This window comes from Pocillopora damicornis, chromosome 1, assembly GCF_964200805.1.
Source record: "Pocillopora damicornis chromosome 1, jaPocDami1.2, whole genome shotgun sequence".
Lineage (NCBI taxonomy): Eukaryota > Metazoa > Cnidaria > Anthozoa > Scleractinia > Pocilloporidae > Pocillopora > Pocillopora damicornis.
This window is the reverse complement of record NC_142670.1, coordinates 23,239,889-23,252,780: the sequence shown is the minus strand read 5'-3', so window position 1 is coordinate 23,252,780 and position 12,892 is coordinate 23,239,889. Positions and strand designations below refer to the sequence as shown.

General features: G+C 36.8%; 1 protein-coding gene and 1 pseudogene across 2 annotated transcripts in view; both read right to left on the bottom strand.

Moving 5' to 3' along the window:
- The window catches only part of LOC149052844 (uncharacterized), a 327,679-nt pseudogene that overhangs the window by 246,156 nt on the left and 68,631 nt on the right, over positions 1-12,892 (bottom strand). The gene's annotated exons all lie outside the window — the stretch shown is intronic.
- On the bottom strand, positions 4,782-10,925 carry LOC149052845 (uromodulin-like). The gene is made up of 5 exons (XM_089205939.1): positions 10,856-10,925; positions 8,916-9,181; positions 8,647-8,764; positions 8,187-8,309; positions 4,782-5,164 (listed from the first exon to the last, which is right to left on the bottom strand). The coding sequence occupies exons 1-5, from the start codon at positions 10,923-10,925 to the stop codon at positions 4,782-4,784; spliced, it is 960 nt and encodes a 319-aa protein (XP_089062065.1).

Sequence of the window (12,892 nt, the reverse complement as noted above, 5' to 3'; positions counted from 1 at the left end):
AATAATAAACATGAAATTAATGGAAAAGTTATGATCCTGTTCAATTATTCGGAAATTTGTCAGTTTTTGGAGTTACATCAATAACTGCGATCGACATTTTTTGTGGAAAATGTGCTCGAAGCCCTTAAAAAAACATTAAAACCAAAAAAAGGCAGTTTTAAATTTATGTGGCGTTATGATCTATAATATTGTAGACGGGCTATGGAAACTGCTCTGTGATCCGCTACCGTATCTGAAAACAAAGAAAAACGATTTGATTACAACCTATGCGAAGCAGGGAACGACAACCGTGCACTATCTGAAATTGATATGTGATAGACGTTGTACTACAATTTCATTCGTTTATTTTTAAATGTTTGAGTTATTAATCTGGATAATAAAGGATATTGAATGACGGAAAGTGAATGAAAAATCGTGCACCACCCGACCCATTATTTTCGTTGAGGACAGCGTGGATTCAAGACCTTTCGTCCTTCAGTTCGCGAAAAAGTTTTCTGTCGAATTATTACTCTTTAAGTTTTAAAGAAAGAAATGTGTTGGTGTTAATTTTGTGTTGCTATTTATATTACTATTTAGCATAATCCAGTCCATCCTCATCGTGGCCAGAGGCCCCAATGCTTTTTGCCATTTGCCTTCTTCTCAGTTCTTCCCAGCTGACTCCTCTCTCCCCATCTCTTTTTTGAATTTCATGGTGTGAGATTAATAGCAGATTTTATTACGACAATGTCCTTTACTCACGGCTTTTTTCTAACTGAACGACCCTTTTTTTCAATTCACACGTGACAACTTACCCGCGAAAATTTGTCGCGACAATTTACCCGTTACACATGACCCACGAATATTGGCCACTTCTTTTCCTGTAAAACTTGAATTTAAAAACAAAAACAAAAGAAATAATGGGAGCATTACTTTATCTTGACACTATTTGTTGACCTTTGTTACCCTGATAGTAGCAGTATGCAGGACTGGTGTCCGATATATGAACTTTAATATAGTATAGAAGTCTATAGTCATATAGAGTCTCTCTGACTAAGTAGTAGAGCATCGGAACACGGAATCCGGAGGTCTGAGGTTCGATTCCTCGTGAGGGCTCAGAGTTTTTCTTCGTCCCACGCCCGAGACAAGATGAAAAAATAGGTCCGCAATGCGTACTTGTGTGGGATTTTATTGACAAAGTGTTTGCAAGGGGTTTTTGAGCGGAAGCAAACCTGTCGCTCACCGTGAGTCAACTGTACTACAGGGGTGATATTAGGCCTGGAATCAACAGCCTGAATAGTAATTTTTGTGCGGGAATTATTTGAACAAATACAGATTCACAGGAGAGATCTGGGGTATTAACTTATACTTTTATCAAGCAATATGCCTTTCCCTCCCTCCCTGGAAGCTTTTTGGCGTGTTTTTGAACGTTTGGTAATCGTCTTCAACAATTAAATTACCTCTTGGTGGCTTAGGCTATTTATTCGTTTATACGGCAATACTGGAAATACTTGGAGCATTAAATATTTTCGTAACAGTCATTAAAAAAAATTGAAAAAATTTCTGCTAATACTGTTTAACTCGTGGATACACGATAGCGTAGATAGAAACAAGTTCTTGTGGGCGCTCTGCGATATGCAAATTAGCGTGGACTCTTCGTAATTAGTCGTAATTAGTCGGCTTCGAACTCGAGATCTATCCTTCCGAAGAAGTAAGTCCAAAGTCCTGGCGCTATTATGATTGCACTGATCGTTGCGATATTTATTGTCTTTACACGCCTGTTTCGACATTTACTATATTCAAATGGGCTTCAAATGTTTCAGATTAGTGCTATGATCAACTTAAAAACCAAATTTGAAGGATCTTCGAATCGTCCATGCGCTAAACATAACGAGGACCAGCGAGAATCACGAAGACTTTGTGAGTGACAGCAAGCTGTTGACACAGAAATTCCCACGGAAACATGTACCCATGACATAAAAAAAATGGTAATTTGCAGCATTATTTCTTTCTACGCCAATTTGGGTCTTTCCGTTGTAATCGTTTCGTTTTTTTATTCTTCTATGCAAACGTGACTGTTTTGATGGTAAGAATGAAAGATGATCGCTTTCAAGAAGTCGTTGCCGAGCACGTGACTATAATCTGGCCGGTGTTGTTTTGATCACTTAACGATCTTTTTCGCTGAAAATACAGGACGACTTCCTATTTCAAGGAATGCTTTTCCAATTAATTTCTATCGCATCGGTGTAAAAAAGTACAGGTATATGGGTGTTCTGAAAAACAAAAGGGAAATTCAAAACTACGAGAAATTGCGAGTAATCGGCCTCTTCTGCTACACGCGGGTTTTTTTGGTGTAACATGCGTGTGTTTCCCGTAAGTTACAAGCACTTTACGCACGTGGGAATGCTGCAATCACGAATTTTAGATTAAGTGAAAGTCACGCATGTGGTTGTTTGCTCACTTCACTAATATGTTTGTTTGCTTGTTGTTGTTTTTTTTGGTATCCTGGAGTATTTCAGGAGGGGTTGCAGACTTAACTGTGGAATAATTGTTTAATGCAGGGTTGTCAATAAAGGTTGCAGTTAGAAATTAGCCAAGATGCTAAAGGAGCTGCCTTAAAATTTCAAGACTGTGTGTTATGTAGTTTATTTTTGTCTTTTGTAAATGGTTGTTAAACTCAACAACTCTTAGAAAGATGACTTCAAACTTAATTTTAAAAGGCCTGTTCTGGTACCAAATGAATAAGCAGCACTTTTGGGTCACTTTTGATAGATTGGAATGCAGTCCCTGCAGCACAGCAGCTTAACTTTGTTGTAACCGCGGGATAAAGAAGAGAAGATCGATGGCTCCCTTAAAATTTTAAGTGTAATGTAAACATTTAAACTCAGCCATAACTGTGTTAATCAAATACGAAATTTTTGATTTGCTCAAACCTTTCACTCTCATTGCGCGCCTCTCAAAATGCTCAAGTCGGAAACTTATTTTTATCATTAATTATTTTGGGTTATAAATGCTCGTAGATCTTCCTTAGCTGAAAGATTATGGGGGATGAAGCCAGTGGAAGCGACAGTGATATAAGTTTATCAGTCATATATTTACGTGCAGTTCTTCTCGCAAAGATGTGTAAACAGCTACATAGACTCGTTCATAGACTTACCTTAAAAAAATGAAACAAAACAAAGGGAAACAAACAAAAGTTGAAGACGTCGCTGTCAAATTCATAACGGTCAGTGTTGGAAATTTACATTTTCGAGCCAAGAAATATTCTTCGGTTTTAGAAGCTACGACAACCTGCAAGCAGATAACCAAGAGCGCAAGCACCCTTGGTGAAATGATTTTGGGTCTTCCCGAGAGACGAGATGATAATAGATAAGGCAACAAGACAGTAACGCCGGTAAATTATTTTATGATTTGTGTTACTTTTCTTTTTATATTGTAAGGGGGTCATATGTATCAAAGCGATATTTAAATAAGGCAACGTGCCATGTTCAATGGGCTGTTATGTTCTAAGTCTAATTCGTCCTTAACTTGCCCCGTGCGCTCGAACTGCTAATTTGACCCTGGAAAAAGATTTGACTTTGAAAGAAGATCAGAGTATCTAATAAATTCTCTCGCGTCATGTTAACAAGGAAGGGACTGAGGGGAGGATACACATCTACCTGCACGCATTCATATATGAATCCTCTGATTACGTGCAGTTATTTGCTTCAAATTTAGTCTAGACCACTCAAGCACAGTTCACAGCCTGTTCAAAACAATTTCGTACATATAGCTGATGTCACAATTCTTTTGAGAAATCATTTAGTAACAGTGGTAAAGTACTTTAATCGTGCCTTTAAACCTTCCAAGTGATGAATAATGACTGCAGATATATGAAAATGATATATACACTGTGGCGAAGAAACGAATACAAGAGATCCAACATAATGACCAGCTTCCAGTTGGCCTGTTGGCTCAGTTGTTGATAGAGCGCTGCGCCGGTATAGTAGAGGTCATGGGTTCAAATCCCGTACGGGCCTGAATTTTTTTCAGGTCTTATTTCAAGTACTAGTTCAGTAATGTTCATAACTGCGAGGATCTCTTATATTTGTTTCTTCACCGCAGTGCGCATACATGATTTTCATATATTTACAGTCAGTACTTCAAAACATTCCGGAATTCGAAGCTTACAACACAACTATTGTGGTAGAAATATATAATAATTACATAGCCTAATAGAATGTTCTAGTTTTCCATACTACGTCATCAGAAAGTTTGATTATCAATGTAACAGTGACTAACAATTATGCAATTCTAGAAACTATTTACAGTCTCTATCAACAACACACCTAAGCTGCTTTAGTTTCTAACGACCTGAGTAAACATCAAGAGTTCTTAAAACTTACATAGTGAAGCACCTCGATTGGAATAGATAGAGATATTATGATTATTTGGAAGCTTACTAGTGCCTATAGCTGTTGACATTAGCAGGGGGACGGGGGGGGGGGAGTCTGTTCTAATACTCGGATAAACAACTATTGTTCAGTCGACTCTGATGATGATTTCCGCTGAGGTATAGAAACGTCAGTCACTATTATTGACTACTTGCTGTCACAACTTCTCAGGAGCACTCTTACCTGGAAGATCAAACTAAGCAGTCCAAAGGTACTCTTGTGTTGAAACTACTCACTGTTTAACAATAAAATAATTATAAAAAGTGGATCATATGAATTTTTTTAAGTCCCTGTTATCATTGATGTACTTGTTCGTGCCAATAAATCGATTTGTGAATCCTTTTACTTTGCAGATTGACTTGCTTATAGCATTTAGTCTGTGCCACAGTAGCGCAGATCACAAGCAGGTGGCTTTTGCAATTTGTAAATAAAGTAGGATCTGCAGTCTTTCACTTTTATTTCCTTTGATTTCTTGCAACAATCTTCACCTCTGGTAAAGCAGACCTTTGAAGAAACCTCATCATCTGCCAGTGTGGGGAGACCACCTTTTAGCCAGCCTGAGAAGATCGCACCACATCTATTACCCGGTACGCACTGGGTTGGCATTTTTGTTCCTGCATCTCCCACAAAACGATACCATTCCCCAAATATTAAGGATGAGGAATCGTCGTCACATTTTTCTCCACCGTGAGGTGTGATGTAAGTGCTCTTTCTGTCAGCCTCGCTCAGGTTTCTGTAATTATGGCACGGATCGGCTAAAAAGTTGAATTTCGGTTAACGCGATGTTTGATATGTTTTTCTTTATAAGAAAGCTTAAGGAAAAAAATCATCATACAAACTGCTGTGTTTTAGAAGGATTTCCCGCCCTAAGAAAATTCGTAACAGCACGCGCTTAATAGGACGATAATTTTTTACATGTGTTTGATATCGCCAATCAGCTGTGTCAGGTTAATAAATGAATGGAAAAGCGTTGACCGTTCTCGATCCAGGGTCGCTTGTCGAGATTTTATCGGATTAATGGCTGCTTAAAGCACATAAAAAATCGTATTCGTAACAGACAGTGTCGTTCAAAATTCAAAAAGGCGGAAGTAAAACAAAATACGAAAACAAAAACCGAAAGTTACGTACTTGACCTAAGTAATGGTATTTCTTGCGGCTGAAAACGAAAATCGACAACTGAGAGATTTGCCACAGGCCGATTTTGGCCGTGTATATGAAAATATTTCTTTTGACGATAAGGAAAAAGTCAACAACTGAGAATTTTGTGAAAAGAAAGTTACGCCCATTATCTGTTTCTGTAATGGTTCGACGCATTTTTTCATCTTGAGCTTTATCACGGACGCGCTTTACGATTTTTTTTTTCGGGGATCGTGAAACCTCAATTTTCATTTTATGGAAAAGTAGGCTTTTCTTCTCAGTGAAGGCCTATTGTGTCTATATGATAAAAAAAATAATACATGGTTGCTTGCAGTCATGGAGCTTCTCTTCTCGTGTTCAACTCGATACCAAGAGATTATAACAGTTTATATTCTCATGAGATAGCGAGTTGAACACTCGAGGAGAAATTCCAAATCAAGGGGCACCCATGTATTATTCTCCATATATTTAATTAGGTCAAAATGGCCTAAGGTTAGAATTATTTGGCTGTAAAAAAGTTTGCTGTGTCGAAGTGGAACTGTACTGTAGTATATAATTTTCTTCGAAGTTAGCAGATATGCCTGGACAACCTCGTTGGGAGCCGATTACTGCTTAAGCAATAGAGAACGTTTTTCCCGTGTTTACATACGCTCATCTAAACATGAAAGGAGGTTAAGAGAATTTGAGAAAGTTATGCAAACCCGACATGCAGCGTAGATTTCGAGAAATTTCCCAGCTTGCCGAGTCTTTAAATGAGAGAATGTAAACGCGGGAAAAAGTATCCTATATTATATAAACATATCTCTCCAAGAACATTACAGAAGAAGTTAAATGTTGTTTATTAATATCTTATCTATTTCTCAATACACGCTCTGGAGGATAGTATTTCCTAATAGCCAATCAAATCGTGTGCCTGACAACACATAAACCAATCAAAATTCGCGTTAAAAAAGTTCAAGTTGAAACTTGTGGCAATTTCAGCTTTGAAATATCGTAAATTTTACAGAAAATACCGAAAGCGTTTGAAATATACGACACCTTAACGAAAGAACTTCAAGAGGAGGAGTTTAATAAAGTTGAGAATGAATTTCACTGTAATTTATCGGTTTTTTTAAATTGACGAAACCTTCCCCGATTCAACAGCCCTTAAACATGATTGAGAACTGGGGAAGTTGAATCGCTCATCTTCCCTTGTCAATTTTTGCTGTTTAGTATAGTACAGTTTTGCTCGAGCCTTTTCCAGCAACTGACAAAACCTTTTTCCTTCTGTTTAAGTCACTCTTAGTCTTGCATTAAGTGTTGTTGGATTTCTACATACAAAAGTCTCCAATTCAGACTTCATACTTTGCTCGTAGCTTCGTCGGCTAGATTAAAATTTGCCTACGTTTCCCTTATTCTCTTTGCCTGCTTCCTAATTTTGGGAAAATATTCTTCCATTAATTACTATTGAAATGAAAAAAACAACTGAATCTTGTGATTCCTCAGTATCGCACTGGACATCCTGTACTGAGCATAAAAGTCACGTAATCGGGCGAATAAGCGCGCTTGTATTCGCGCTTATAGTACACGGTGTTGCTTTTCAATAAATGGACCAAGCAAAGAGTTACGATGCTCTTCAGCTCTTGAGCACGGTGACCTCTATTTTTTATTGCATAATATTGGTGTACAAATTTTATCCCCTTTATATTGAATGAATGAAAAAAAATCATCGCAGGCAAAAAAAAAAAATATGGCTAAAAGCGTGCACAAAGCCCGTTATTTGATGATGAAAATCATGACCTGGAAAACAACGAGTCGAGGAACGTTTCGAGTCGACGTCTCACAAATTAAATATTAAATTCTTCCCTACGCTCAAGACTCTATACCTGTCAGTTTTTTTTTAATATTTACTTTAAAAACTATAATTGCTTCCAGCTATCGAAAAATGTGCCGTGAAATGAGGCGCGTGAAAATGCACTAGTAGAGGTCGTAGAGGCAGAAGTGGGGTAAGTTTGGCCCGTCATTTCTCTCAAACAAGCAAGGTGACTTATCTTTTTGGTAATATTTTTCGAAACAGACATTGGCAAGGAGCATTTAAGGAAAGACTGAAAAAATTGTCGGATAACTTTTTTTTCTGAGGAATCACCTTAATAGGTCCGAATGGGAAAATCTTAACCGCGGTCAACACCGATTTTAACCAATCAAATTATTCTGTTTGATTGCTTTCAATCCTTTCGAGACACAGCCTCATAATGATTCTATTTATAAGATCAATTATACATCAACTAGAGAAAATAAGGGGATGATTGTTTTCTCTCCTGGAGAACAAAAACGATGCACATCAAGTCTACAAATGTGATACAAAAAAAATCAAAAATCAAATCCATATTTTGAACATTGAGTGCGATAGTTGTAGAGAGTTGTTGATCGCTATTTACTATAGATCTGAAGCTGATCAACTAAAATGTTCAGCATTTTGTCCTGTTGCTTTCAAGTGAGATCAAGGATTTTCATTTTGTACCATTGGTCAAAAATACTAAGGCAAGGGTAACTACTTTATCAAAACAAACAAATCAGTCGACTAAGAAGGAACGTACAAATTAATCAAATAAACAGACGAAAGCAAACTAACATTTCTCAACGTTATAGCGAGGCAATTACCTGTGCAGCTCCGTCCATCTCCGTTAAATCCAAATAAACAGGTGCACACAAAGGATCCATTTGTGTTTTGACAAGTAGCGTTCAGGTGACAATTGTGAGTATTTTTTTGGCATTCATCAATATCTAAAAAAATGGGAAAGAAAAGAAAAATTCTACAACGGAGGTGGTTCCACGAGTCGGATAACACATTCATTTTTAACTTTTATAAGATGAAAAAGCATTAAGTTAGCTATCATTGTGACGAACGAATTGTTAATTTGAACTAAACCAAAACTTCCACTGCAGCGGAATCGCTCTCTAGACACTATTCCAAACTGTAGCCGGATATCAGTCGTCAAAGATCAGCCTCGGTAGCCTTCCTTTGAGATGCGCACTCGACGGCCAAACGAGATATATAAATATGGGTGGTTTAAATACCCTATGAAATATTTTGTTCTCATGAGCACATTCTGTAATTAACCTTTTTCGCAATGTTCTCCTTCGAATCCAGGAGGGCACAAGCATCGATATCCCTTGATTGTGAAACCGGACTGACAAGTAGCATTATTTTGACACGGTAGGTTTTTACCGCAGGCGTTCTGAAAGGACAAAAATAAAAGAAGAAAGATTGATGTATTGAATGATTGATAGATGAATGAAAGAAGAGAAGTTATGGTACACGTCGGTTGTTTTTCACGATTCATTGAAAAGCGTCGAGTTGCTGAATTTGAGTTATACTTTATATTTTACCTTTGAGCCACGATAATAAAAAGCGGCATCAGTTATCAGGTCAGTATCATATTCAAGGTGAGTGGCGTTATTCATTTCACAGATATAAGCGATTACTCCATCCTTGGGATCTTTTTTAAAGTTAGCACTGACGCAGTTGTCGTTCATGTAGCAGAAAAGCTCACAGTGATCCAAGTCTTTGACGTGTTTGGTTTCGATTTCATGGCTTACCAAACGTTTTTCAGCAAAGAAGAAGTAATCTGGAAAGAGCATTGTGCGATCTCGCTCTGAAATAAAGCAATCAAAATATAATTAGAAAACATTTTTTCTTATCAGACATAAATTAACTTACGATTCGAGGTTTTAAACTTACAAAATAACACGCTTGGTGAACAAAGAACTGTGATCTCAATCAAACTACGACTACGGGAAAATGGGGAAAAATTAATACTACTAGTATTTGAGGATTTGTGTTTTTATAAGAACATTAGTATTTAGGACAACGTCTTTCACAAGATTATTGACCCCAGCACCCCCTCCTCCCTCCCAAAAGCGTTTAAAAACAAAAATGAAACGAAAACAACAATTGACAGCAGCGACCATCACTTGTGAAGACAGGATGTTTAGAAAGCATTTTCGTGTCTTTTAGTTCCTCCTGAACGATACTTTAATTTTTTAGGGGAGATAAGACAAAAGCCGTTAATAAAAGCTATCCGCAAATTTTTCTTAAGTTCCTTCTCTACTTCTTGATCGATAAGTCATGAAAAAAATCATTTTTCTTTATAAAACTTTTTTCACTTTCTTCATAATACAGGTCCTTGAAAATTGAGAGTTTCTTACTCGAGTTTACATGCATTGGGAAATTCGACTTAAATTAAATTCAAATAAAAAGCCAAACACTATATTTCTAAAACAAAAAAAATATCGAAAATACCGACCATTTAACGGTAGTCGTGCCACCTGTTTTTGAGGTGAGTGCCTTTAAACTAATCCTTAAACAAGTTTGTGCCAATAACTTTCTCTGAGACTTGCACAATACACGATTTTAGCTTTTGATCGATGAGCTATGATTATGGACGAATATACAATAAGAAAAATGCAACTATTCATTATCATTTGTCAGCACTGCTCTCTTGTAAAAAAAACTTCTCTGAGATGGTTAAGAGCGGTTAAAATGTGCTTTCGCACGATGCAGAAGGATCAAATTCCCGCCTTATACAACACAGGGAAATTGAACATAACATAGTGTCATGCTTAAATATTATTGAGAGAGGAGAGATGGGAACGTAACAATTTTATATGAAGTAATTTGTAGAGAATGATGTTTTTTCATCTTGTCACGAGCGTGGGACAGAGAGAAAATTCTGAGTCCGCATGAGGAATCGAACCTCAGACCTTCGGATTCCGCGCTCCGATGCTCTACCACTGAGCCACAGAGACTCCACGATGAGCGAGTCTGTTACGAAGTTCATATCACACGCGTCCTGCATACTGCCAGGATCAGCAACATCGATAGCATAATGTTTGTAGATAATAATAAGAGAGATGATAAGTTTTGAGCTCAATAAAGAAATCTTGTCACAAGCGCGGGACAAAGAAAGAATTTTTTCTTTGTCCCACGCTCGTGAAAAAACGAAAAAAATTTCATTCTCTATTTCTTTGCCGAGCTCAAAAGTTACCATCTCTCTTATTACTATCTACAAGTAATTTGTGTTTGCCGAAGTTTTTGTTCGTTTTGCATCCAATATCCAATTTTCTGAATAAAAGCTGATAAAACATTTTTGTTAAACACCCTGTAATTTTTCAAAAATTATTTTTTTTGGTTTTTGACTTACAGTAGTCTATGCTAATTGTCGTGAAATGTTTTTGTATCAGCAAAAGAAAATAAAGGAGATATATAAATAAGGTTGTACTCATAAGTGAATCGAAGGATAAAAAATGATTCGCCGTCTGCGACTCACCTTTTCCAAAAGTCAAGTTAGTCAATAATGCATTCCAGGCTACGAACATGAAAAATGAAGGAAATTCCATGCCTTCTTCAAAGTAAAGGTTTTCCGTTTCTACCACGCGCGTATGACACAAGTTTTAAGTTGATCACCAGCTCCCAGCAGTGGATTAAGGTTTCAAAATCGACCTGTTATTATGAACGAAACCGGATTATGAAAATAAATTAAAAAAAAAAGCTTGTAGCTGTCAGTTCTATGTGGAAATTAATGCAAATGACGCAAATGAATGTTATCCGCTTCGCTCGATGGAGAGAATTGGGTCTCCTAGGAATATCTTTACATTTTAACATACATATTAGACAGTGAAATTAGTCCCCCGAACAACATTGTTCGATTAATTTCTTGAGACAGTCTAATTGACGGCGAAAAACTTAAATTTTTGAGGTAAAATTGCTTTCCTTTTTAACAATGTGGTAGCTATGGTTACCATAGAAACACCTGGTTTCAGGCAAAACGATTATTAATTTTAGTGGAGAACTTCCTTGTTTCCTCTACTTTATCACTGAACCATGGCAAAGATTAATATTTGTTTTAGGTAAAACTAGGCAATTGTCACCTCGATCTCAAATTTTGCAATAAGCGTAATTTTCAGCTGGTAGCGTTGACAAATTATCATTATGAAACATCATATTCGGTCTAAAGTAGCCTTTAAACTTTGTTTAAGAAGATTTCTTTCAAGTTCTCAAATGATCCAGTGTTTATCTAAGGAAACTCCACCGTGTGTTAATAAAGGATCGCTAATGAAAAAGTAATAAGAAAAGAATGTCTTTGACAAGGAAATATTTCCAGCCTCAAGAAACGTCAAGCCTTCTATTTCATAAGCTATACACATAGCTCTAAACATACAATAACACTCTTATGTTTGCATCAATCAAAAGAGTCCCACTTACAGTGTAAGTAACTTCCTCAAAATAAGTAGGGGCTGAAAAAATGTGTAAAAGAATTTTTATTCCTTTTTGCCTTAAGAAATTTTGCACTTGTTTGTGGTTTTGATAGTTCTCTAATTAAGAAGAGACTTTCATCAACCTTTCGCGTAATTTATGGTTTGAAAACTCGCTCTGGCCTCGAGAAAGTCTTCGAGCATTATCTATCAAAGTTTACACGGCTCCATCTTGCGCGAAAGCCACAATGCCATAATTCGTGGACGTCAAGTACACGCAATACAAACGATTTGCTCGAACCTCACGGGCTTCAGAGCTACAATACAAATTCAAGTTGACCGTGAGGACAAACAGAATAAACAAAATGCGATGCAAATTTACACTGATATGCAAAATACTTAAACTTTACTGCTAAATTATTGCTTGACAGTTTTTAATGAGTTCTCGACAACGTAGTTCAAATAAATTACTAGCGCAGCAAATATGACAATTGTTTTTTCGTCTTACACGGTTTCTAGAAATGTGCTTGCGTTCTTTTAATATTACTCATAGTTTATTGAATTGTCTTCTGTCTTGTCTCAAGCAAGTTTAAATCAACTCGTAATAATGGCTCGATATTATTTCAAAAGTTCCTAGTTCGCTTTTCTTCCCAGGGTTTCGTCACCACAAGTTAGACAAAAAGCACAACGTTTTCCGTCCGTATGATAAGATCATCCCGATAATTTGTGCACGATGAAACATTTAGTCGGCTTCACGCACTCTGTGCGATTTTAAACATAGTGTAGGCGCATTTTTACCAGAATAAACAATACATTTTTTCCCCATGACTTAACATAGTAAATGTTTTGTTCAAGATGGCAGACAAGGCAGATAACAGAAGCCGTTTATGTCTTTCTAAACGACACCAAATGCCTTTATTAATAAATTATCTCTAATATTTTTCCAGCTTGCCTAATTCTTCGATGGAAGTTTCTCGAATTTTCAAATGACACTTAAAATTGTTTCAGTTCTCATTAGGTGTAATGTACATCTGCAAAACAGCACAGAAACTCACACTTCAATTTAATTAGAGAAATAAAACGTTTAAAAATTGTGTGATCCACATTTCTAG

Bases quoted from the DNA above. Each gene is read 5' to 3' on its own strand.
- LOC149052845 (XM_089205939.1), bottom strand. From the start codon at position 10,925: ATGGAATTTCCTTCATTTTTCATGTTCGTAGCCTGGAATGCATTATTG. The intron at 9,182-10,855 runs GTGAGTCGCAGA...GCTTTATTTCAG, and splicing joins TAACTTGACTTTTGGAAAAG to AGCGAGATCGCACAATGCTC. The intron at 8,310-8,646 runs GTTAATTACAGA...CCATTTTTTTAG, and splicing joins AGGAGAACATTGCGAAAAAG to ATATTGATGAATGCCAAAAA.